Raw genomic sequence first — 26,091 nt, 5'->3', positions numbered from 1 at the left:
ATCTACTAATGTTATATATGCCATCATGTGCCAGCAATGCCCCTCTGCCATGTACATTGGCCAAATCGGACAGTCCCTACGTAAAAGAATAAATGGACACAAATCGGACATCAGGAATGGTAACATACAAAAGCCAGTAGGAGAATACTTCAATCTTCCTGGACATTCTATAGCATATTTTAAAGTAGCCATCTTTCAACAAAAAAAACTTCAAAAACAGACTTCAAAAAGAAACTGCAGAACTAAAATTCATTTGCAAATTTAACACCATTAATTTGGGCTTGAATAGGGTCTGGGAGTGGCTGGCTCACTACAAAAACAACTTTCCCTCTCCTGGAATTGACACCTCCTCATCAATTATTTGGGAGTGGACTACATCCACCCTGATTGAATTGGCCCTGTCAACACTGGTTCTCCATTTGTAAGGTAACTCCCTTCTCTTCATGTGTCAGTATAATAATGTCTACATCTGTAATTTTCACTCCATGCATCTGAAGAAGTGGGTTTTTTACCCACGAAAGCTTACGCCCCAATAAATCTGTTAGTCTTTTAAGGTGCCACCAGACTCCTTGTTGTTTATGCAAAGACAGGCCTCTGCCTTTCTTTTGGGTATGTCTAAAACTTTTCAACGCTAGGGAAAGGGGGAGGTGGGGAGTTATCATTGATATTTTAATCTTGGGACACTATTATGGCCTTTCTTGTCAAGAGGAATGTAATCACTGTGCGTGTGCAGTAGGCTGTGAGAAAAGAAGGGTGGAACTCACACAGACTTTTTCTTACAAAACATACATACATATTAGAGCAATGGATTCTTTTATTTTTCAGTAACATTTGTTCAGGGAAGCTCAATTACTGCATCTGGCTTTCTATGAAGTCTTCCTTTTGTGGATGTGTCACGGTTCTATAGCTGAATTGATGTATGCACAAAGAGGTCAGGGGACTTCCCTGTTATCTCTGCTTGTTTGTGAGTGGCTCTAGTCAGTGTTCTCTTGATTCTTAGACCCTCTTGCTTGAATCCTTTTATCAGACTACGTGGCCTCCCACTGTTTTGCAATAAACAGCTTGCAAAATAAAGCATTTAATTTAAAATGTACACCTAGTCAAGAGGATGTTGTATGCAGTGTTTCAATTCTCACATAGACTGCTGCCTCTGAATTTGAATGACAGCTCTGTGGTCAGAAACCTTGCTGACTTCTCTTCTAGCTGAGCATCTTTATAAAGTTATTAATCCGTTTGCTTTCCTTGGTGTATGATGTCAGGAATAAAACTCTTCAGCGTAGCCTGCACACTGACACATCTGCTGTGTGAGCTCTTCCCATGCCATGTGCCGACTGCCTTATGTGACTGATACATCAGTCCAATTATCCAATAGGTTTTATGATTTTAAACTCAATTGGCTTGTTGGAAGTGTGGTGTGTTAGCTGAGGAAATGGCTTTTGCACAGCACAGGCCCTTGTTTCGACAGCGCTAGGTGGAAGTAAAATGCTAACGAATCTTTTTTCCTTCTCTCTCCAAAAGCTTGTACAATGAGGATAGAAATTTGCTCCGGATCAGAGAGAGAGAGAGACGGAATCAGGAAGCTCTTCAGGAGAGAGAGACATACCCGGAAAATGCCCCCCTCTTTGCAGAACCTTACAAGGTATTGATAATGTATCATGTTGCAGAGAGGAGGGGGAAGGAGATGTGACCTTCATGTGCACTATAACATGTCTACATGTACAGTAGAACCTTCTCAGTAAGCATCGCAGCCCCCGAAATGTGCACATGCAACCCCCAGGTGTTTTGCTTTGCATATTACTAAAGTGCTAAGCTGGGAAGCTGTGTTGACGGTGTTGTAGGGAGGGCCAGTTTGAGACCTCATGGTCTCCTTGAGCCAGCCAGTGAGCACTTGTGACTCATTAGGACTACCCATTCATCACTAAGTACAGCAGGAAACATGGTAGTTGGTTGGGGATGCGGGGAACTGCTAAAGTCCTGATTGCACCCTTTACTACTTGATTAACACTCATGTAAGCAATTCCTTTCACGGCAGGGAGACTGCAGGCATGAGTAAGTGCTACCTAGGGAAAGTAAAGCATGCATAACTGTACCCTAAAATTGTGATGAAGCGGTTTCTACTGACAGTAAGCCACTTATTAATATGCCTTTTCTTGAACCTGGATCTTGGTTATCTTTTTCTAACTCTTGTATTTTCCCTTCTCTACTTTCCTGTTCCAGACTGACAAAGAAGATGAATTGTCCAGTCGAATTCAGAACATGCTGGGTAATTATGAAGAGGTGAAGGAGCTAATCAGCACCAAGTCCCATCAGAATCTCATAGGGATACCGAAGAGCATTGTTCCTCTGATCCATCAGGGAAAGCCTGATCGCCCGTTCTTTCCTGAAAAGACCAGCAGTACATTACCAACCTCATTCCAGCACAGCACCCGCCACCAGGCCATGGGACCCCCCGGTTTGGCTCCCCCCTCTGCTAGTAACTCCATCCGCTACCCAAAGACACAAGCAAGAATGGAACCAGCTGCAAGTTTGCACACCAAAAGTCACAGCTTGTCCAGTGGTCAGAGCCAAGGTCCAGAACAGAGACGCAGTGGTCAGGAAAGCCATCGTGGTGGTCGCCACAAGAAAAATGATAGACGTGTTGATGAAAATGGTGCTGCTGAACTGCAAGCCACCCTCTCAGAGCTTTCTCCCTTACTGTCCTCTTTGTCTTCTCCAGTGGCACCCCTGTCACCTCTACATTCCAGTCAGCATATCCATTCCAGGTCACAGAACAACAACAAAAGTCACGGGCAGACTTACAATCCAATGAAATCGCCTCAGGACTTCGTGGCAGGATTGCATGATAACGAAACCCGGGACAGTTCAGCCATTAATCTGGCCCAACCATCTTCTCAGACATTTCCTCCAGCCTTGCCGCCCAAAAACTGTGCGATGCAGCAGAAACCTACTGCGTATGTCAGACCAATGGATGGCCAAGATCAGGCGCCAAATGAGTCACCGGAGCTCAAGCCACTTCCGGAGGAATACCCTGGACAACCCTATGGGAAAATAGCCGATTTAAAAGCAAATGCCAAGGCCAAACTATCCAAATTGAAAATACCTTCTGAGCCCATTGAGGTGAGTGAAATTGCTGTTCTCTTTCTGAGCAGGAGCTGCCAGTAGAATGACTTAAACTGAACATTTAGGGGAGCAGAGCCTGGAGGGAAAGGAGCTGCTGGAAGGGTTGATTGTTACGTGCTTTTTGTGATGCGGTGTGAGATCTGAGGTTTGAGAGCGCCCTGTAGCTGGGTGGGGAAAAGGTGGCACATTGCTTTTATATACCTCTTAGACTATGGCTACACTAGGGAGCTTAGAGCGGTACAGCTGCACCAATGCTCTAATGGGCTTAATTACTCTAGCGCCCCCCCCCCCCCCAGCAGCAGCGGCTATGTCGGGGTGAGGAGCTGTCCCGCTGACATAGCGCTGTTCACACCGGTGCTTAAGTTGGCATAAGTTATGTCGCTAAGCGGGGTGGCTAATTCACATCCCTCAGCGACATAACTTAAACTGTAACGTAACCATTGCCTTAGTGCAGGGGTTCTCAAACAGGTGGTCGTGAGGTTACTACATGGGGGGTCCTGAGCTGTCAGCCTCCACCCCAAACCCCTCTTTGCCTCCAGCATTTATAATGGTGTTAAATTAAAAACACTCTTAATATATTTATTAGGGAGGGTCACACTCAGAGGCTTGCTATGTGAAAGGGGTCACCAGTAAAAAAAAAAAGTTTGAAAGCCACTGCCTTAGTGACTTGTTTTTAAGAGGTATTCACTGATTTGGAGGAGGTTTTCAGTTCCTTAAACCTCAGGTTTGGGTGTGATGCTGCTGCAGTTACTTTTTGTGGTAAAGGCAGGTGAAAAATCGTGCTCCCAGGAGGTAAGGTGATGACCATATTTCTTGAGTCTCTACATTGGAGATGGCCTGTGTCCCAGGTGGGTGCTGGAGGGGAGGGAAAAGAGTTGTTTACGTCCTCCACTACAGAAATGAAAACTGACTAACCAGTTATTTGGCTATCTGTATTTTATTAACTAAATGTGTAAGCTGACGTTTCCAAAGCCGTCTATGTGACTCAGTTCCTCTAAGCCAATTTTGAAAATCTCAGCCATATATTTCCAAGGATGGATTAATGTAAACAAAAAGCTCTTCAGATTGTCTGCTCGCCTCTCATTTTCTAACCGGTTTTTTGGTTCTCTTCTGATGCAAACACTCCCTTCCTCATCTTTTCTTAGTAAGCCATTTTATTGGGCTTGGAAAACTTGCAGTTGGACTCAATATTTAAACTGGCCTGTTTTCATTCACACTGCCTTCTTGCTCCTTTTAACCAGTAACTCTTTTCCAGAATGATACATTTCAACCATATAAGATACAGCAATGTTGAAAATGGGCTAAATGCCTGCAAAACAGAATAATTCATAAGTTAAGGCTGCTGCAGTACTAATTACCTGGTCTCCTTTGCCCCAGGCAACAGGGTTTATATGGAAACAAGTGAGGATTTTGCATGCTTCCTATGAAAGGAAGCTCATAACAAAGGAGTGGCAATGTTATATTTTAATTTTTTAATCAGAAGTTGAAAAACAGGGAGGAGGGAAATTTGCTTTTCTTTTTCTCCTCTTCATTTTTCTAACTGTTGTTTTGCACAGAAAAGGTTGTCTCATTCCTGGTTCCCTGCATCTGTTTTTGCTGACTGCATGAAAGTGTGGTTGATATGTCACATATATTTTGGCTCCTTTGCCTGAGCCACAAAAGTCTTGGGTTTCTTGAAAGTGCTGTGGATGAAGTTGTATTTGAAGCTGTCATTGGCAACAAGGGTTTCTAAATGAGAAGAAACCCCTTTGTATGTCTGTTTTGTTTAATATGTATTATAATATCTTTGTAAAACTATTTTATCATGACAATGATACTCTGCTGGGAAGATTCACTTATTTACTCCCTTACCCACAGCCCAGGAAAGATGAGCTGGGAGTGTGGGTGTTTTGGGTGTCTGGTGGATGTTTGGTAGCTTTGTTGTAAGTAGCCGTCGGCTCTGAGAGTGTCCTAACACATGCTCCAGAGGGTAATTATCTCACAATATTGTCTGAAGGGCAGTTTGACAATAAGAACTGAGGTGTTATTTTTCAAATGCATTTTGTAGCAAGAGGGAAAAGGATGATTGGGGCCTGGCTTTGATGGAAAGGGCTGTTGTAGGGTGTTTTGTTGAGTATGTGGTGTGATCTAAGCCCTTTTCTTGTGGGAAAATTAGAGGAAACTGATAGATACTAATGAGCAGTAGTGAAAAGACACGCAGGTCCAAGATTGCTTGTTTTCTTTTAAGCAATGAATTTCCCATACTGCAAATCTTGTCTTAAAATAAACAATGCAAAATGGTCAGGGTTTCATGTTTCATCTAACCAAATTTCTTACTGCAGGGTGAGAAGTAAAGCAGAGTATTATCTTAATTTCAGTTTCTTCACATCATGGTTTTGGGGGAGCAGTGGGTTTCTTGTAGTTTTTAAATGTTGGCACTTTATGTAGCCATGAATTTTGGAAGTGCTTATTTTCCCTATATTTCTCTCAAATGGCACATCTCTCTCTTCTCCTCCCAGCCTTCGTTGATTGTTGTTTTTTGTTTGTTTTTGTTTTTTTGTCCCTTTGCACTTTGTTTACATTTCTCTTAGTTTAGTCTCCAGTCTTTCTTTTACTTTCTAGCCTCTTACATCTCTCATGTCTGAGATGGGGTGGGCCAATGACAGTATATGTTAGATGAAATTCTGCTTCCTTTTCGGCTTCCTCTGGGAACCTGAGGAGAAAAAGAGACTCTGCTGGTCCAAATACACATTGTGACAGTGGGCCTGCCAGAGAGCAGCAATATTGTATATGCTAGCTTGGAAGTAACACTGGAGCGATAGTGATGTGTAGGCACACTGAAAGGGGAATAGAATGTATTCCAGAATTTGGCTCCATAAGAACAAGACCTCATCTCCAATTATGTTTCTAGCCATATTTCATAATCTGATACTGAAACACTTTGCTTCTGAATATGCTGAATGACTCAGACCATCAAATAGCGTAGCTGTCTTCAATTTGTAACCTCTGTGAAAAGCTTTGGCGGATGTGTGCATTTGGGATGGTGGTTCTGTTCAGCCTACTAGTAAAAGAAGCATGACTTTTAGATCATGAAGACAGCTTGTTGTTCCAGCCTACTCATTACAACTTAATTTTAGAATGATTTTGGCCTTGATAAAAGGAACCATATCCTTTCACTAGTTAGGCCTAGAGACTCGAGCAGTGGAAATAAACAGTGGGATTGCATTCCTTAGAAGCTCTCTAGATACCCTAACTCCAACAATTAAAGAGTATACATCTACACTGGCACTTCGTCCGCAAAACTTTTGTTGTTCAGAGGTGTTAAAAAACCACACCCCCGAACGACAAAAGTTTAACCGATGTAAAGCGCCAGTGTGAACAGCACTTTGCCAGCAGGAGCGCTCTCTTGCCGACAAAGCCGCTGCCGCTCGTGGGAGCTGGAAGTTTTTTGTTGGCAGGCGAGTTCTCTCCTGCTGACAAACAGCTACACTGTGCGGCTTTTAGCAGCACGGCTGTAGGGGCACAGCCGTGTCACTAAAATCTGCGTAGTGTAGCCATAGCCTTAGTGTCTTTTTAAACAAAACTTCCACCTGAAGTGCTGTGACGTAAGGCTAAAAGCTTTTGACTGGACACAGAGGTTAGTCATCCTTTTCAGGAGAGCTACTGTAAATGTCCTTGTTTGTAGTGAAGCAGAGAATGGGAAATGAAAATCTAGGAACTGCTGGGTCTCTGCTTCTGCTGCTTTCACACAATGCTGAAGCACTGATTCTGCACTGTGCACCTGGTGGAATTTGATTTATCCCCCCTCCCCTCCGGTCTGCTGCCCATTTGTGGCACATTTTTATGATTTTTTTTTTAATTGATCAGCCCCAATTATGCTTGATAGTTACAATCCAAATCCAGTTTTTTCCCATGGTCTCTCGACATCATTTAAGAGAGGTTTCCTCTACCAAATGGCTCTTAGCTAATTGAATTTCCAAGGCCTGCATGTCACCTGCAGCTGCGAATTAATTGTTGACAGCTTCTGCTCATGGCAACACTGACAAGTTACGCCTTCGAATTTGAATTAGACAAGCAGCTTCACTGTAGAGTGAATTAATCCACAGTGTATGTGAGTGAAAACTGCACAGCTCTTCCTCCCCCTCCCTTAATTCTCCCCTTTCAAATTTACCTTTTCCTTTTAAAAGAGGCACTTACCTACTGTACTATGAGAAAACTCTAAAAATAGACCATAAATGAAACTGAAATGTATTTGCCACCTACAAGTATTTCACGTTCTCTGTTTAGATCATAATTTTTGGTTAACTATGGTCACTCTCGCTAATAGCCCATCTTCCCTTCCCATTTTATTCCTGCAAGGAAGTCAGTGCCTAACATGAACCACCATCACAGTAATTTCCAAAGTAACAGACTGCAATGTCTTAAATGGGATTGACATTATTGCAGGCCCAAGCAGTAGTGAAGCTGGGTTATGAGAGACTATAAATCTTAAACAACTGTAAAGGGGAAAGGGATTGGCAAAATATATAGCTTTTGCTCTCCAGGGTTTTGTTTTATTTTTGTTTTTTTCCAGGCTGAGTTTTCTGAATGTGAGAGGTGCTCTCTGTGTGTCTGCTGTAATGGAGTCTTGTCAGGGCTGTCTTTTCTCGCCATGCTTCCAAAACACATACATGTTATTTACTTTTCCTGATAACCCTGTGCTTAGCAGCAGGCACAACATGAACAAAATGGCCTCTGCTGGGATTACTCAGATTGGCGTTACTCAGACCAGAATATTAGTCATTAGCCATATTCACCTCCGCAAACTTTCCAGTGGGTTCCTATTCAAAACTCAGTCATCACATATTCAGTGGTAGTGACTAACATGTAGAAGAAAGTCTTGATTTGGAGTGTCTGAAGAGATAATCCTAAACTCAGGTATCCAGTGGGAAGTGTGTGCTTGAAAGCACGAGCACAGCCAAAGATTTATTGCCCTGAATGTCCACTTCCTTGCACCTTGTGTAATCAAAGAGAGCCCAAAGTAGGTGTTATGTACTGACAAATCAGAATGTGCTCTGAACAGGTGTAAATGATTGCACAAGGTGCAGGACAGTGCCGAGCGGATTGGTTTTTAAATCAGCAAGCAGGAAACTTGGATTCAAATCTTTGATTTTAATCTTGTTTTGCATTTTTACTTTTTATTTTCCTACATAGAGTGTAATTCTTATTAGGTAGTAGCCATTAAAACATGTTGATTTACAATTAAATATAGCCTTTACAATAAATTGGCTGCTTCTTTTTGCTAACCAGGTGGGTATGCTATAGCTATACTCATTTATTTAAGCAATTATATAGCTTAATTTATATTTTTTCAGATTCTTAATTTTTACTAGAAGAAAATGGTGAATGATGCATATCTTATTTACGAGATGATTAGTTTCTTTCTTGTGATTTGTGTCAAGCTCTGTTTGGATAGAAATTCAAATTCAATTAAAAATGCACAAAAACAGCATTGTAAAAAAAATGTATTGGTTAAATTACCTGAAATGTGGTATATACATAAGAAAGTTTATCAAAACATATTTTGGATTTAAAACTGATTTATTAAACACAGGAAGTATTTGTGATTAGTGAATTGAACTGCTTGTTTCTAGTCACCATGTTCTTCAGGGTTTTAGAACTGGTAGATCTTGTCCTTTCACACTTAGCTTTTATTCTTAGAGTGGAAGAGGAAAACAAGGTTTCCTGCTTTTTCAGTTCTCAAGCGGTTTCTTAACTTTCAATTAACTATTCCTTGAACTGAACTAGTTGAATAAATTGAAATGAAGAAAATATTCTCTCTGCACTGGCAGAAGAGGCAGTTGCCATCAAAAGTTAATTGAGCACTTCAGCAAACTCTGGTTCCAGGTACTTAGCCATGCCTTCCACCGGTTCAGTGGTTTGACTGCCTTTAAAACTTTGGCCGCAAATACGTATTGCTTAACATTTTTTATTTAATTTAAACATTTTAATAAATTATAGTAAGTTTAGGCCTTAACATAAATTGTCATTATTCCAAATTTAATTTTAAATTTTGTTTAAAAAAAAAAAAAAACAGCCTGTATTTAATTTAAATTTAAGAAAAAAGACACCCCCCCCCTTCCTAAACCATCGATTTTTGTTCACCTTGGGAGAGTGGTAGAATCAAGCCCCTATTATGGCAGTATATAGTAAATACAACAGGATTCCAAAAACAAAAATCTTTCTTTTAAAACCAGTTAAAGTTGCTCTAACAGTGTCACATCACTTACAAAACCCAAGCCCTAAATTATGTGAAAGCATGAGAATTTTTTCCTTTGAGTTTTCAGAATCAGCCTTTTAATGGAACCGAGGCTGGAAACTAAACTATGAAGAGGCAGTCACCTCTCCCTAATATATAACATGTCTGCACAGATTCAATTAGAACCCTGTCATCCAGGTCAGAAACAAAGGGCACTTCCCTATTGCACAGAGGGCAGATCTCTGTAAGCACTTAGCTACAGGCGAAACTTTCTGTTCATTCTAAGCTGTAGTCAGCCACTAGAGAGTAACTGCTCACTGGTGCTTGGGCCTGCTTCCACTGAAGTCAATGGCAAAAAGCTCCCACAGATATCGATCTGAGCAGGAGTGGCCCCACAACTAATTGTTAATTGCAACCTGTGTTCTTCAAAAATAGTAAGGTGACTTAATGATATGGAAAATTTGCAGGGATAGTAAGTAATTTTTTAACTAGAGGGAGACAGAAATGTTAGATATAAGTCAAATCTGGGCAATATTTTTTTTTTTTTTAAGGACCTGTAACTCAAAACCAGTTTGAACTGACTTCCAGCTTGCATGAGGAAGCTGGGTGCAGCCTTAACTGATGAAGAGGCAGTAACCTCTCCAAATGTTGCAATGCAGCATTGTGACGAAAGAGCTGCTGCAGTTTTGAGTCGCATACAGGAGAGGCATCATAATGTGGAGCAGGAAGGTAATATTTCCACACAATGGCACTGTATCTATGATAGGATTTTAACTGTTCGACACTGAGGGTTGGAGAAGGTTCCCTCACGCTCCTCAACTTGTGTTGAACTTGGTTGTGCTGCTGTGGAGGGGTCAACTGCACAATAGGTGTTCAATTCATGTGACCATACCCATGCTAGCAGGGCAGTTGAGTTCAACACCAGTTGGGGTCAAGAGGGAATTGTGTAGATGGTGTAGATGCAACCTGTGCATCTGGTAAAAGTCCATCTTGAATCCAATTTATGGATAGGGAATACGAAAAAGATTATAAGTATTTGAGGGCTGTAAAAACCAAGAAGGGAGGAGAAGATTAATTATTTAACATGGTACAAGGGACTATAACTGGAACTGACAGGAAGAAATTTAAAAAAGGATAATTTAGGCTGCATATCTGAATAATCCCTTTTGGGGTTTGTTTTGTTAAATGTATCCCCCCAAACACTCAAAATGCAGCAATATAAATCGTAATATTGAAAGACCTATAACCATATAAAAGGCATACACTCTATGTTCCAACGTCCCAAACGCTGACAATCAGATACAGGAAGTGTAACAAATTAGACTTGTCTTATAATACATCTCTAGAAACACCAGGAAGGTGCTTGGATCTCACAGAGAGCAGTCTGGTAGAAGTAACTAGAGACAAAGAGACCATTACCAAACACTAACTGCCATATCAGGACTTCAGTGCTGCAGCCCCCAAACTCCAGAGTTAGCTGCCCAAAGCATATGAGTGCTCTAAAAATCATGAGATTTTGGAATATAGTACATTTTGGATTTTTTTTTATTTGCATTCTGACAGGTCATATTTTCTAGGTTTTTCTCCATAACTGTGAGGGCTAGAAACTTAATTTTAAAATGAAAGCTAAGACCTTGTCTACACTGCCACTTACAGTGCTGAAACTTTCTTCGCTCAGGGGGTGAAAGAACACAGCCCTGAGTGATGCAAGTTTCAGCTCTGTAAAGTGGCAGTGTGTAGACAGTGCTACAGCGCTGGGAGCTATTCCCCTCGTGGAGGTGTTTTTATTACAGCACTGGGAGAGCTCTCTCCCAGCGCTGGAGCTGCGACTACACAGCCACGTTAAAGCACTGCAGCTGTGTAGACGTACCCTAAGGCAGGGGTCGGCAACCTTTCAGAAGTGCTGTGTCGAGACTTCATTTGTTCACTCTAATTTCAGGTTTTGCGTGCCAGTAATACATTTTAACATTTTTAGAAGGTCTATTTCTATAAGTCTATAATATATAACTAAACTATTGTTGTATGTAAAGTAAATAAGGTTTTAAAAATGTTTAAGAAGCTTCATTTAAAATTAAATTAAAATGCAGAGCCCCCCGGACCGGTGGCCAGGACCCGGGCAGTGTGAGTGCCACTGAAAATAAGCTTGCGTGCTGCCATAGGTTGCCTACCCCACCCTAGGATTCTCATGTAATCACACAACTTCTTAAGCTTCAACTTCTCTGAGATCTCTGGCTATTCCAGCAGTGGCTGTAACTCTAATGACACTGCTAAGCCTCGCAGTAGATGACCTCCTTTGGCATGCCTCTGGAGTTGTAACTTCCGTGAACGTTTGCCAAGCTACTTAAAGTTATAATCCCGGCAGGGGGATCGGAGGAGGTTCCAGCATTAACTACTTGACCTTGAATAACATTTTAATTTGGAAACTAAACTTTGTCAAAGTGATCCTATCCAAATGTGTGCACTGGACCCAACTGACCTTTTTTACAACAAGCCATTTATTTTTAACTGAGTAGATGAGAGAGCTTACACTGCTTTTTTCCCCCCCGAATTGGGGAGGACAACAACAAAAAAACAGCAATTGTTCTGAAGTGTAATAACTCAAAAAATGGTTGGTCAATTAACTTGAAGCTTTCTGTATAAATCTCCCTCTTACCTAAGATGAAGCATGAGCAGTTGCAACCCAAAATAAATAGCTTTTCAAAATCTTGAAGATGATGGGTTGTTTTGGGGATTTACAATAAATATAAAAAAATATGTTTTGGAAATGGAAGTCTGATGGAAATTTTCATCCTTCACTCTTGATTCAGTATTGCAGTTTAAATTGCATTATAGAATTTTGAAAAACAAATGTGCATAACGTACTTTTTTCTTTGTCATAAATGGCAGTGGCTTTAGTTGCAGAAAATTGAGAACAGTTAATAATATTGCTGGTGACTACCTAAAAATCCCATAAATGATTTGTATGGGAGATGGGAAACTCTCCAAACAGGTTTCAGAGTGGTAGCCGTGTTAGTCTGTATCAGCAAAAACAACAAGGAGTCCTTGTGGCACCTTAGAGACTAACAAATTTATTTGGGCATAAGCTTTCGTGGGCTAAAACCCACTTCATCAGATGCATGGAGTGAAAAATACAGTAAACAGTATAAGTATGTGTATATATATATATGTGTATATATATATATGTGTATATATATATATGTGTATATATATATATGTGTGTATGTGTATGTATATGAAAAGATGGGAGTTGCCTTACCAAGTGGGGGGGTCAGTGCTAACGAGGCCATTTCAATTAAGGTGGAAATGGCCTATTCTCAACAGTTGATTACTTTTGTAGTGCTAATGAGGCCAATGCAGTGAAGGTGGACGTCGCCCATTTCCAACAGTTAACAAGAAGGTGTAAGTATCAGCAGTGGGAAAATTACTTTTTGTAGTGACCCACCCACTCCCAGTCTTTATTTAGGCCTAATTTGATGGTGTCCAGTTTGCAAATTAATTCCAGTTCTGCAGTTTCTCATTGAAGTCTGTTTTTGAAGTTTTTTTGTTGAAGAATTGCCACTTTTAAGTCTGTTATTGAGTGTCCAGGGAGATTGAAATGCTCTCCTATTGGTTTTTGAATGTTACAATTCTTCATGTCTTATTTGTGTCCATTTATTCTTTTGCATAGAGACTGTCCGGTTTGGCCAGTGTATATGGCAGAGGGGCATTGCTGGCACACGATGGCATATCTCACATTGATAGATGTGCAGGTGAATGAGCCCCTGATGGTGTGGCTGATGTGGTTAGGTCCTATGATGGTGTCCCTAGAACAGATATGTGGACAGAATTGGCAACGGGGTTTGTTGCAGGGATTGGTTCCTGGGTTAGTGTTTTTGTTGTGTGGTGTGTAGTTGTTAGTATTTGCTTCAGGTTTGGGGGCTGTCTGTAAGCGAGGACTGGCCTGTCTCCCAAGGTCTATGAGAGTGAGGGATCATCATGCTGTATGTTTGTTACAGGATAGGTTGTAGATCCTTGGTGATGCGCTGGAGAGGTTTTAGTTGGGGGCTGTAGGTGACAGTTAGTGGCCTTCTGTTACATTCTTTGTTCGGCCTGTCCTGTAGTAGGTGACTTTCTCTCCAAACAGTGGAGACTGTAGGACATCCTCTTCAGGTTTTGCTACTATTCATGTCTGTATCAAGTGATGGTGGCTGGTGTGAGGAATATTCACCAAACAGAAATAAAAGGCCACGTACTTACTTCAAAGAAGTTCAGACAGACCTTCTCAGTGTAAAAAAAACAGTATATGAAAAGATATCCTAGGTGATATGTACTCACAAATAAGAAAACAGTGAGATGAAATAGAAGAACTGTTTTGATCAGTTATTTTTATACAGCATGGTTTGAAGCAGAAACACATTACAATATCTTACTAAAAGCATTTCAGATTGCTCATGTAATTACTGCTAATGCGGAATATGACTACCATGAAGAAGAAAAAATTAATACAGAAACCAGCAGGAAAGCCTGAGCAAGGCCAGAAACAGATGACAGTCAAGTGTTCCAACAAGGCAACTTCAAAGCAAACACTGAAAGCAGCAAGAGGTGGCAGACGATATGCATGTTAATGAGCTCAAAACAATACCCAGCAACAGGACAGCATATCCCTGTTTCAAAAGTAAAAACAGACATCTATCTCAGAGGAGGAGGTGAAAGTAGTCCCCAACTGCTTGTCTACACCTCACCTCCAAGCTCTCTCATTCTGGGCCTTTTAACTGCAAGGAAGACAAGGGTCCTTTTTTTGTAAATTTGTAACCCAGTTATCAAAATTTACCGCACTGCCCCCGAACATCCATGTGGTACTCCGTATTGGACAGACCACTGCCAGATTACTTTTGACAAAGAATGCTGTATGTTTGTTACATGAAAAGCTGATATTTCAAAATGAGACTTTCTTCTGGCAAAAATATTTACAAATTTTTATATGGATCAGGTTTTTGAAATATTATTGCTAGTTTGAAAGAAAGCTAAGGCTTCTCCTTCAGGGCCAAAGGGAGGGAGAAAACTTTCTGCCTTTGTGCAACACTAGCTTAATTGATCAAGCTACTTGTGTTAATCTACTTTGTTTTCTGAAAAGTTCCTGCAGGATTCATTCTCCAGCTGAGTCCCAAAGCCTGTGGTATCTTACACCATGTTAATCTAAAGTAAAACAGAAAAAAGAAGGGTAAACATACTCAATTAAAATTATAAACCAGGGTTTATTTATTTTTAAATACATAACTGATGGTTGTTTTTTAAACAAACCAGTAGGGGGCAGTTGAAAATGTCACCTTTGCAAGGTGGGCCATGCAATTGGGTGACCATCAACTGGCAGGGGAACAGTAAGCTCAGACTTATGAGAAGGTTCATCCCATTGATTCCCAAGTAACAGAAACTACTATTCCCTCCCAAAAAGTATTTTTTCCATTGATAAAAGAATAACTGTTAGATTTTTACAACACAGTATTTGCTATCCATGCATCGGCACTTCCATTATAAACATCCATTAACAGCAGAGATGGAATTTTTACTACAGGGTTTTATATTGTGGCATTCTATTTTCTAAAACTGGAATGAAACTATTTTTTAAAAAGGAAAAAGTTATAAGTATTACGATGTATGTTGCGTATATATGATTTAGTTCCTCTCTCTGATACTAGACTTCTGGTACTCTTGTAGCTAACACATGGCTCATTTTAAAAACAACATCTTGGTATGTATTATAATATGGACTAATTGTTTGTCTAATTTTTGTTAAAAAGAAACTTAGGGCCAAATTCTTCTAAGACGTTATTATCAGGTGTTATGCTTACTATCATATGTGGTCTCCTTGATGTCACGGAGACTACTTACCACGGTATTTGTAGGATCATGCTATTAATTTGTGTGAGAGTGTCGGGAGAGGGGGTTGGCGGTAGATTTAAAAAAACCCACTTGCAAAAAAAGATCCTTTTAGTTGTTGTTGTTTTTTGTTTGTTTTCAAGTATTTCCTGTACATACTTCACATGGAACGGCATCCTCTTGCCAGCACTCCCTCCTATTAACTACATTTTATTAGTCTGGCTCCATCTGGTTAATAAAAAACCCAAAAACAAACACCCCCCACCCCTCAAATTTAAATCAGAGCCTTCTAAATAATCTTAAATCTTCCCCCATTTGGGGGAGGGGAACCTACCTCCAACAACCCTCTCTCTCCCCCTCACCCCCACGCACAAATACATAAAGAAATGCAGTTCAGAACCTGTCGAACAATAAGGCTATGACTGGCGTTGGGTAAGGATGGGCCAAAGTAAAATTCAGTCAAGTATGAAATATATTCTCCCTCCTCCACCCCGAAAATACCGAGACACAAGGAAGTATCCTTGTAATGTCTATCTTCCCAGGCACTTTTGTTTCTAGGTGATGAGAGCGTATGTTCCCGTGTTACCCTTCACTGTAAAATTCTATCCCTTTTTATATATTTGGTCAGGTTTGCTATTTATTTTGCAGTAGTGCTCAGAGGCCGCAATCAAGATTGATGCCTTGTTCCTGCAAGTGCTTGACAAACAGCTATGCAGTCAATTCATGTGCTAAATGGCAGGTATATATAAAAATGCAGAAGCTACTGCTTGTAAAAACATAAACAGATGTTATATTCCCTTTATTTCATCCTGAAGAATTGATGCCAGTTCCCGTGAAATAGTGAATCCACATTAAAAAAAAAAAAAACCCATCCTGGAGCCAAAGCATGCAGGTGTAAATATGTAAACACAAAAAGCTACTTGTTATGTGATTTAGCAGGTGATTCCCACTGGACATGACGGTTTTCTCCTCTGTACCTTTCCTCTGGACAGAGCCGCAGGTTTTATACGTGATGGCAATAAAATAATAACAAAATACCAGAGCAGCCATAAAGTCTTACATGATACATCTTCAACCAGCTTGTTTCATAGGTTTGAAATCTCTCCACACGGTCCTTTGGCAGTTTTGACTTGTGCAAAGGGACAGATGTTGCCAATTTCAAATGTACAGGGGAAAGGCAAATATTGCTAAGCAACCATGCACTTGAGAGAGCGTTTTTAGGAGAGGAGCCAAGGGAGTTATGCCTGGGAGCGCTCTCGGCTTCTCATGGCTCAGTGCAAGGGAAGAGATTAAAAGTTCTTTCCTGTCAGGGCTACCACTGCAACCGCCAGCACAAAAGACACTAACCTATTGACACTGATTAGGGTTGACAAGGGAATGTATGAAAACAGGAAATCTCTCCTGTCATGTAGGAAGACAGTAAGACATGTTCACAGAGGTAAGTGCACCACACAAACATGATTTGGTGTTAAGCTGCCTCTTCTAGAGCAACTTAAGGTGTTTACTATGCGGTAGAGGGGGAGAGGGGGGAGAGGAACCAGGGCAGATTGCAGAGTGGGAGGCCTTGGCTGCATTTTTTTTTCATTTGTCTATAAATAGACAAGTGAAGGACTTGTGGTTTGTTTGGGGGTTTTTACAGCCTTTTATTTAAAGGCGTTTTCATTGTAAAAGGGATTCAAGTGAACTTCTGGAGCTATCAAAGGACAAAAGAGCTCGTAAACAAGACAAGCTTTAATGGCATAGGTATAGCTGTGCCCCTCCCCTTTCCCCTCCCTTGCACACACTTGATAGATCATTGGCAGGTCGTGCCTGTTTCTTTTCTTCAATTGTCTTGGATTCCATTGGAGATGTTTCTTAAGAGGTTGAGTATGACCAGGCTTGTAACTGTGTGGGAGAAGGTATGTCTGGTGTCTAAATCCAGCTCCATATTTTCAGGAAAACTGCAAAATGTTTGAATATTGAAATTTTTTTCCTTTTGTACATCAAAATTGCACCCTTCCCTAGATAACTTTTATTGAACTGTTATCTGCATTCCTGGAACTTCTAGCTGTGGGGGTGCGGGTTATTATTATTTTTATTATTATTTAAAACCTTAATGTATTAAAAGATAAATGCTTAACAGGCTTTATATTCTGTTTTTTGTGGTAAATGACTGCCTGTTAGCCACATTTCAGGTGACACTTTGTGGATCAAAGATGCTATACATACATTCTATGTAAAGATAGTGCTGCAGGTAATAACTGTTTTGTGGAATTTTTGTTGTTTTTCGTTTAAAACATCTACTGTGATCCTGATTCTGATGCCGTTCTCCATAATATAGGGCACGGCACAGGGAAAACATTGCTACCGTAAGCCACTGGAAACATGGTTGTTGCCCTGGGTTTTGGTGAAAGTTGTCTGGATGTTGAGGTGGTGAAGAGGGAAAGACAGGATGTGTACTGCTGTTGCAAAATACACATACCATTGAGCTGATTCATGTAGTTTGCCTGTGGGGTTCAAGATTCTGCAAGAGGCCACAGTCAAATGCCACAAGCAGATTTTAAATTAAGACTGTGTTGGTAATAATATTTATAGTGATACCTTGGAATAGGAGAATCTAGTTAAAATTTAGCATGATCAGCTGATCATTGCAAGGGGTCAGAAAGGAATTTTTCCTCACATGTACCCCATTGTATGTTTGGCCAGATGCACCATGGGGATTTGTCTTCCTCTGGAGTCTCACAGGTTAGCCATTTCCAGAGTTGGAGGTCCAGTGATTTCCCCATGTTTATTTCCCCCCCTACAGTTCCTCACACCTTCTTGTCAACTGCTGGAAATGGGCCATTTTGATTACCACTACAAAAAGTTTTTTTTTTTCTCTCCTGCTGGCAATAGCTTACCTTAACTGATCACTCTCGTTATAGTGTGTATGGTAACACCCATTGTTTCATGTTCTCTGTATGTGTGTGTGTATGTGTATGTGTGTGTATATATATATATCTTCCTACTGTATTTTCCACTGCATGCATCCAATGAAGTGGGTTTTAGCCCACGAAAGTTTATGCTCAAATAAATTTGTTAGTCTCTAAGGTGCCACAAGTACTGTTCTTTTTGCGGATACAGACTAACGTGGCTGCTACTCTGAAACCTAATGTATTATAGCAAATCCCGTGCTTCCCATAGCACTGGTTGCTGCTGTCCTATAGTTTTGACACGTGGACATACCCAGAGATATAATTCTGAAATAATGTGCAGAACATTCACATTCACAATATCACTTCACTCTGTTCACTCATTTATTTTTCAATTTAGTTATGCATCTTATTTTTGTTGGACAAATTAAACATACATTCCATACCTTTTAAATTACACAGCATTACATTTAAGTCACCGGTGAAATTCAAGTACTAAATGCTCTGGATGTTCTCTTTTGTAACCACTGCTTTCTGACCTTCCCAAAGGAAGCTTTTGACTTGTTCATTTCTATAATAATACCAGATATTTGTGAATGATCAGTCCAGTTTTAGGAACTGGATATTGTAATTTCCATGTTGGAAGGGTTTTCTTCCTTTTACAACCTTTACCTTTTATTTCCAGCTCACCAATATTTTTCTTTCATTAGCTGTATTAACAGTGCTTCATATCATTGTGAAACTAGTACAAATTTTTATAACCTTAATTAGGGACTTGGGTGCTCTTTTGCATGCATACAGGTGTAGCAAGTGCTGCTAAGCATGACCTTGGCAGTACATCATGACATGATTTTTGGTACTGGGAACATATTGCACCCCAAACAAAATGCAGTGGTGAATTTTCTAGTGGTTTAAGCAGTTCAAAGAGGCTAGAGACTTTGAACGAAGTCTTTCCTGGTTCTTTTGCATACGTCTAAGCACAAAGAAAACAGACTAGGCACAATAGTACATAGATGTTTCATGTAATAATAATTTTTTTTTCTCTTACTCTTACAATGAGACTCCCCAGCCCCTCCCCTCCCCCCCTCCTGGAGAGCTAGGAAAAATCTTATGTTTACTTTGGCTGGTAAGAGAAGGTAGATCAATAATTCTCAGTTTAGGAGCTACTTTTTATTGATTTGCCAGCTGTAATGATTGTAGATTGTGGGGAGGGATAGCTCAGTGGTTTGAGCATTGGCCTGCTAAACCCAGGGTTGTGAGTTCAATCCTTAAGGGGGCCACTTAGGGATCCTGGGGCAAAATCAGTACTTGGTCCTGCTAGTGAAGGCAGGGGGCTGGACTCAATGACCTTTCAAGGTCCTTCCAGCTCTAAGAGAGAGGCTATCTCTATTAATTTATTTTTTATTTTTTATTTAGATAATGATACTCCACCCTGGTATGGAATGTTATTCAGCAATGCCAATATAATCTCCAGTTTAGGTGGTTTAAAGAGGAATTATTCAGATGTGCGCTTTGCTTAATTAGAGGATAAATGTAATTGTCATTGTAGTTCTCACTGATGATGGTCACTATAGCTGAAGTTTAAGATATAGCTTCTGTTCACTTCCCATTGTTCATTGCTCATAGCCTGGGCCCTGTGTCTAATTCAATTGTGTAGCTGTCAGTTGTCACATAATTATTGATTTGCTTGCATAATAGTAGTGCCTGTAAGTCCTATCTGAGATCTGGCCTTCATTGTGCTGGGTGCTATACATAGTATGAAATGGTCACTGCCGCAAAGAGCTTACAATCTAAATAGACAAGACAAAAATGGGAGAAAGGAAGTATTATTGCTGCTGTTGGAGATGGAGAACTGAGGCACAGAGAGATTAAAAGACTTGACCAAGGATCCACAGAAAGTCTCTAGCAGATCTGGGAACAATTCCTGGTTCTGCTGAGTCCCAGGCCAGTATCTTAACCACGTGACCTTTCTTCCAATCTGAAGGAAGGATGTTACTTCTCTTGGAATTTGCCATTTGTGCTCCAGAATCTAATAGCTTTAATTTAATATCACTATGTCTCCAGCCCTTGTGGTTGCAAAGAAAACCTTCAATATGTGAAAGGTCGATAAAGGAAGACTGCTGGAAAAGATTGCTCTGAGAGAAGTGAAAACTGACCTGTTGGCCCCAATGGAGTGTTAACTCTTGAACATAGTAACATGTTACATGCCAACATTGCTGTGGAATGGCAAACAGTGGGAAAGTATGGAGTGGGAAAAGTAATAACTGTCAGGGTATGAAACAAGGAATCCAAATCTCCTTCCTTGGGCTAGGTTTAAAATTGCTTTTGCCCTTGCTCGGAAGGGGAGGAGTTGTAGCCTTTTTCAGATTCCGGTTAAGTATCTCCTGGTTGTCAGAAAACAAAGCAGACTTGCTTTCCTGTATTCCAAATAACCCAGCTGTCACCACCCACGTAGCTGCCCAAACTGCTCCCAACTCTGACAACTTTTACAATGTATCAGAGGGGCAGCCGTGTTAGTCTGTATCCACAAAAACAACGAGGAGTCCGGTGGCACCTTAAAGACTAACACATTTATTTGGGCATAAGCTTTGGTTTTTTACCCACGAAAGCTTATGCCCAAATAAATCTGTTAGTCTTTAAGGTGCCACCGGATTCCTCATTGTTTTTACAATGTTGGTAATTGATTCATACGAAAACCTGCAGCACATTGAAAATGGAGGGGTGTTATAATAAAATGAAACTAGTATCACAATATATATCAAGGAATATTGTGCTGGACTAGGCTATGGGAAAAGGTTTGTAGGGGGGAGTGCTACTTAATTCAGAAGTCTCTGCTACATCATTTTGGTCAAATGTGTAATGCAGAGAACATTGCACAGCAAATTCGTTTGGTACGACATCATCTTTGCTTGTCCTCCACTCAGATTTTTGTAACGTTTTGTGTGCGCAAAACTGGCTCAGCTGTTTTTGCTGTTTACAGATATGGAAAACCATTTTTCCTCCATATTTTCCCATTGAAATTTTTGCTACATAATTCAAACTTTTAACTTGGTTTATTTTTAGTAACCTTTATTGAGAAAGAAGGGAAAAAAATTAAAAATCAATTCATTATTTCTAAAGGTATGCTCACATAAAATTGGCAAAGACGCACATTACATTTCCTCCTCCCCCCCCCCCCCCCCCCCCTGAGTTGCTTACATTTAGGATGAACTGTGGTGATTTAGCAGCGCTTATTCTTTTCCAAAATAACTAAAAAATAAAATTGCTTTTAAAACCTCAGGGAAATTAAGGTCCCAGTTCAACAAAGCATTTATGCGTGTGTTTAAGTGTTCACTGAAATAAGGACCTACATGCAAACATTTGCTTTAATGCAGCTTTGAAGTTTGGGGGAAAAAGCACTGAAAAGTCGGAAAATTCAAAGTTAGGGCATCCCTTGTCATGCTATCCCAGATATGTTGTACTTATTAAGTACTCTCTATTCCTCATTAAATACAAACCTTGATATATTAGCAGCTTGTTTTAAAATCTGTGTAATAAAGTACAGATTGTGTGGAATGGGGCTTTAAGATTGTGGGGGAAATGTTAATGGTTAGAATTTCCTGACTTTTGAGTGGTTGACTTCTAAACCTGAACGCTGCATTAGTACTACTTGGGAATCTTGTAGTCAAAAACACTTCTTACATTAAAATTTGTTTTCCTCCATTGCGCAAGATACTGGTTTGTTACAGTGTTCCTTATGGGCAGTGTTCTAGCTTACAGTGGTTTATGCAGACTACATAGATGTTACAAATAGAAGTAAAGGTAGAGTGAGGTGACAGTAGGGGGATACCATGTTGAGTCAAATTCATAGCCAACCAGTCTTTCTTCCTTTAAAAATATCTGGGTCACTCATTTTGAATATTCAGCTTGTCAGCTCATTATACTTATGTCAAAGAAAAAAAAATGCTTAAAGCTATGAGATATGAGTCTTTAAACCATAAATGCTGACTTACTATGTTGACTTCTATTCAGATGAAAGTGAAGGGTGCAACACCTTTGACTTGAATAAATGAGAATTTTTACAAAAGAAAAACTCTGTGGTTGAACGTTTATTGAATCTGCCATAACGTATCTGGCCTACTCCATTGGGGCAGGGTTCTGCAATACGTATCTTCTGTCTGGAAGTATTGGAAGGATATAGTCTGTGCTGCATGAATGCTAGAGATCTTCCTCATTTCCTTGCTTACATGGCTTTCCTTACTACAAAGCAGGATTAGTTTCCCCTCCTTTTCTCTGTATGACAGGGTGGTGTTAACTTTAGCAAAAATGTCTTATTTATGGAAACAAAATATTAACAAAGAAACTGAAGATGACTTGTATTTATGTTCACTGTCTGTGTTTGGTGTAGGAGCAATAATCCCTTGTGTGTTTCATAGCCTTCCTTTTATATTTCCTCAGAGTATATATACCCACATTTTGCAATCTTTTTTTTTTCTTTCCCAACAGTGGGAAACGTTTATTGCCTACCATGCAGCAGACTGCTCTGGGATTATCTCTGAAATAAATCCAGTACAGAGACTTGATGTCCTTTCAGACAAAGAATGGATTAATGGCTTATTATATTCATATGACTAGCTTTTTCTGAACCTGGTTTATAAAATGACTTCAAGTTTTCATCTCTCTCTCTCTCTCTCTAGATTCCTTAAAATGTACAGAATAAATTAGATAGGATATATTTATCTGGAGTGAGTGTGGCAATTTCTCGCTCGTGTGTCTTTGTTATGTGAGCAGTATGTATGAAGAAAACCATGAAATGTCCCTTAAAAACAGTAACATAGAAAACATAAGAAGTGCCATGGATCAGTCTCATGGTTCATCTAGTCCAGTATCCTGTCTCCAACAGAGTACCATCTGCTTCAGAAAAAGGTAGAAGAAACCCTGAAGAAAGCAGTTGTGGAATAACACACGGAAAAGTTTCTTATTACCTCTCATTAGGTAGAGGTTGTCAAATGTCAAGTGTGGTAACCCACACACTAAACAAGACAACAGTCCTGTCCCATAAAAACCACCTTTTGGCCCCATTGCTGGGTTTTAATTATTCATATGGCCCTACCAATTTCAGGGTTTATTTTGGTCAATTTCACAGTCATAGGATTTTTAAAATTGTAAATTTCATGATTTCAGACATTTAAATCTGAAATGTCACAGTGTTGTAACTAGAGTTCCTGACCCAAAAGGCAGGATTTAGACTCCAAAGTGCTTAAGGCCCAGATTTTTCAAGATATTTAGGTGGTGTTCTGTTCCGCGTTGCAAGGCCAGAGTGATTTAGGGCTTGTCTTCGCTGCAGAGGTTAGCTGGAGTTACTCTACTCTAGTTACTCCACTCCAGTCAGCTCGAGTTAGGCCTGGTCTACACTAGAAGATTAGGTTGGCATAACTATGTTGCTGAGGGGTGTGAAAAATCCACACCCCTGAGCGGTGTAGTTCAGTCGACCTAAGTCCCTGTGTAGACAGCGCTACGTCGAATTCTTCCATTGACCTACTTTCTGCCTCTTAGGGAGCTGGATTACTTATGCTGATGGCAGAATCCCTCCCATCAGCATAGTGTCTACACTGAAAGGCTGCAGTGGCCACTGTAGCATTTTAAGCGTAGACAAGCCTTGAGATTGGATTACCACTTGGTAAGCTGTGCTATTTTGATCTGTTGCCTGTGCTGCATCTCCGCAGCATTACTAGCTTTTCAGCCACACCAGCTATAACACCCCTGCCCCCCACCCAATCCCATGCAGAGACAGACAGATGACACACACATCTAGCTCAAGTTTAAAGCACCAGTTCACTTGAGCTAGAGATTTTGTGCCACAAGAGTTGGGTTAGGAGAAGTACTCAGGTTGTACCTTGAGCTACTGCTGCAGTGAAGACAAGCCCTCTGACAGCTAAGCCCCCATTTTCAGAAGTGACTTCGGCACTGAAGAGCCTAATTACCATTAACTTTCAATGAGAGTTAGGCTCCCAAGTGCCTGAGTCACTTTTGAAAATTGGATTTAGCAATCTAGGTCACTTAAGTTTTGCAACCCTGAGCAGAGCAATGCTTAAATACAGTATGGTTAAAAATCTGGGCCTAAGTCACTTTGAGAACAGAAGTTCTTAAATTGTTGAAAATGTTTACCCTGTAATTCGAATTTTCTGATCTGTGGATATATATTTACAATTGTACTATTGCACTTATAAAAAATGTTTAGGTAATGTTATGTTATACTTGATTTGTCCAATTAAAGTAATACGTGGGTGCATTTTGAAGGAGCCATTCATGTTAAAGATCCATATGTTAAATCCTATTTGGGAGGGATCGAGTGGTATATATAATGTATCAAGCCACAGAATCATTCTTTAGAAATGCATTAAGGTGCAACAGCCCTTATGGCAGGGTCTCCACTTAAAATTTTTGATGATGTAGTAATCTCAGCTAGGGATGTGAATTTTTTTCTTATAATGAGGCTTTTATTCAGGGAACTGGCATAAATTATGTCAACAAAAGCACACTTTTGTCCGGTGTAAGCTGCGTCTATGGTAGGAGGGTTTGCTGGTATAGCTACACCTGTATAACAACACTGGCATACTTTTTCTTTTGTAGATGAGGCCTTAATGTGCTTTGAAGCATTCTGACGGTGGAATGACTGGAATGAGAGAGCCTAGAAGGAAAGCAGAAGTTTCAGTACTGAAACTAGTGGTCTTAGTTTGCTGCTCTCTTGGAAACGGTGTTGGGTCTGACAACGCCTACGTCAAATGAAACGTTGGTCTGTCGTAAAGGGCTAGTGAAGATCCCCATTACCTTGTTCTGAGGAATTTTTTTAACCTTTTTTTTTCTTCCGAACTTCTGTCCCATTTTCATTGAGGAATGTGGAGGCTTCTGAATGTCAGAAACCAGAGGTTCCTGCTCATAGTCCTTTTAGGTCGTGGGGGCTGTTCTGCATGAGACATGAAGTTGAAAAGTTTTTTGGGAGCAGCGATTTTTGGGAGGAGGGGGGGGGAAATTAACTGGAGTCACTGCAAAGTGTCCTAAACATAGGAGAGATGACATGGTACACAGCTGAATGTTTTCCATGAAAGCTTATGCCCAAATAAATTTGTTAGTCTCAAAGGTGCCACAAGGACTCCTCTTTGTTACAGCTGAATAAGGTGGTTCTGCTCTGTGAAATCATGGCTTGAAATCTGTGGTCTGTGTCAGGAGCAACACTGACATATTTATAAGGGAAGAGCGGGGAGCATTGAGGATTAAGTAGCTAATGTGATTGTACAGTGTTTTTATCATAGAATGTGGTATCTAAATAGTGGTTATAATCTGGTTTTTTTTTATTATTATTATTATTATTAGAAGACTTTTTCAGCTTGATTCTAAGAGAAGGAAACTTCTTCCTTAGGATGGAAAGTTGGGGATGTGCATCCGTAGAGTGAAGGGAGATTTTGGTGCCAAGACTTCTTATTAAAACAAAACAAACAATAAAACAAACCAACAAAAACACCACCCACAACTTAATTTGTGAAATAAGAATTCTTGACTGGAATTCTCAGATGTACGGTATTTAGTACAAGTTGTCATGCACTTAATTTTCATATTAATCCGTTTTATTTGGATTTCAGTTATAATTGGGTGAAGACCAATTAGAGACATAGGATTCACTTGAATATTAATCAGCTTTTGTTTTTTAAAGGAATCAGTTTATTTTTAGATTGAGCAAAATAATCCATCTCAGGGCTAGAAAAGCATGTAAAATCTTTAAAGAATGTTTGATTTCCTCTGGGCATTCACGCATAAACACTACAGTGCAACCATTGTTTTCAGAACATTTAGATGTAAAATGCTTCAATTGTCGGGGTCATCTCATGTCAGCTTAAGAAAGCAAGAGTAGAAGTCCATGGAAATAGTTTGATTTGCTTTCAAGCCCAGGATGACTGCTGTGGCAGCAGGGAATTGCTGCCTTCTCTTGTAGGGATGGACTGCTGAGTTTACAATTAGCTCATCTATAAG

General features: G+C 40.1%; 1 protein-coding gene across 2 annotated transcripts in view; it reads left to right on the top strand.

The window, feature by feature from the left end:
• The window catches only part of LOC135878876 (AF4/FMR2 family member 1-like), a 143,648-nt gene that overhangs the window by 70,655 nt on the left and 46,902 nt on the right, over positions 1–26,091 (top strand). For both annotated transcript variants that reach the window (XM_065404597.1, XM_065404598.1), the window contains 2 exons: positions 1,519–1,639; positions 2,218–3,117. In XM_065404597.1, the coding sequence (XP_065260669.1) occupies positions 1,519–1,639; positions 2,218–3,117 (1,021 nt within the window). The remainder of the gene's footprint in view (positions 1–1,518; positions 1,640–2,217; positions 3,118–26,091) is intronic.

This window comes from Emys orbicularis, chromosome 5 (genome assembly GCF_028017835.1).
Source record: "Emys orbicularis isolate rEmyOrb1 chromosome 5, rEmyOrb1.hap1, whole genome shotgun sequence".
NCBI classification, from domain to species: domain Eukaryota; kingdom Metazoa; phylum Chordata; order Testudines; family Emydidae; genus Emys; species Emys orbicularis.
This window is presented reverse-complemented; position numbering and strand designations above follow the sequence as displayed.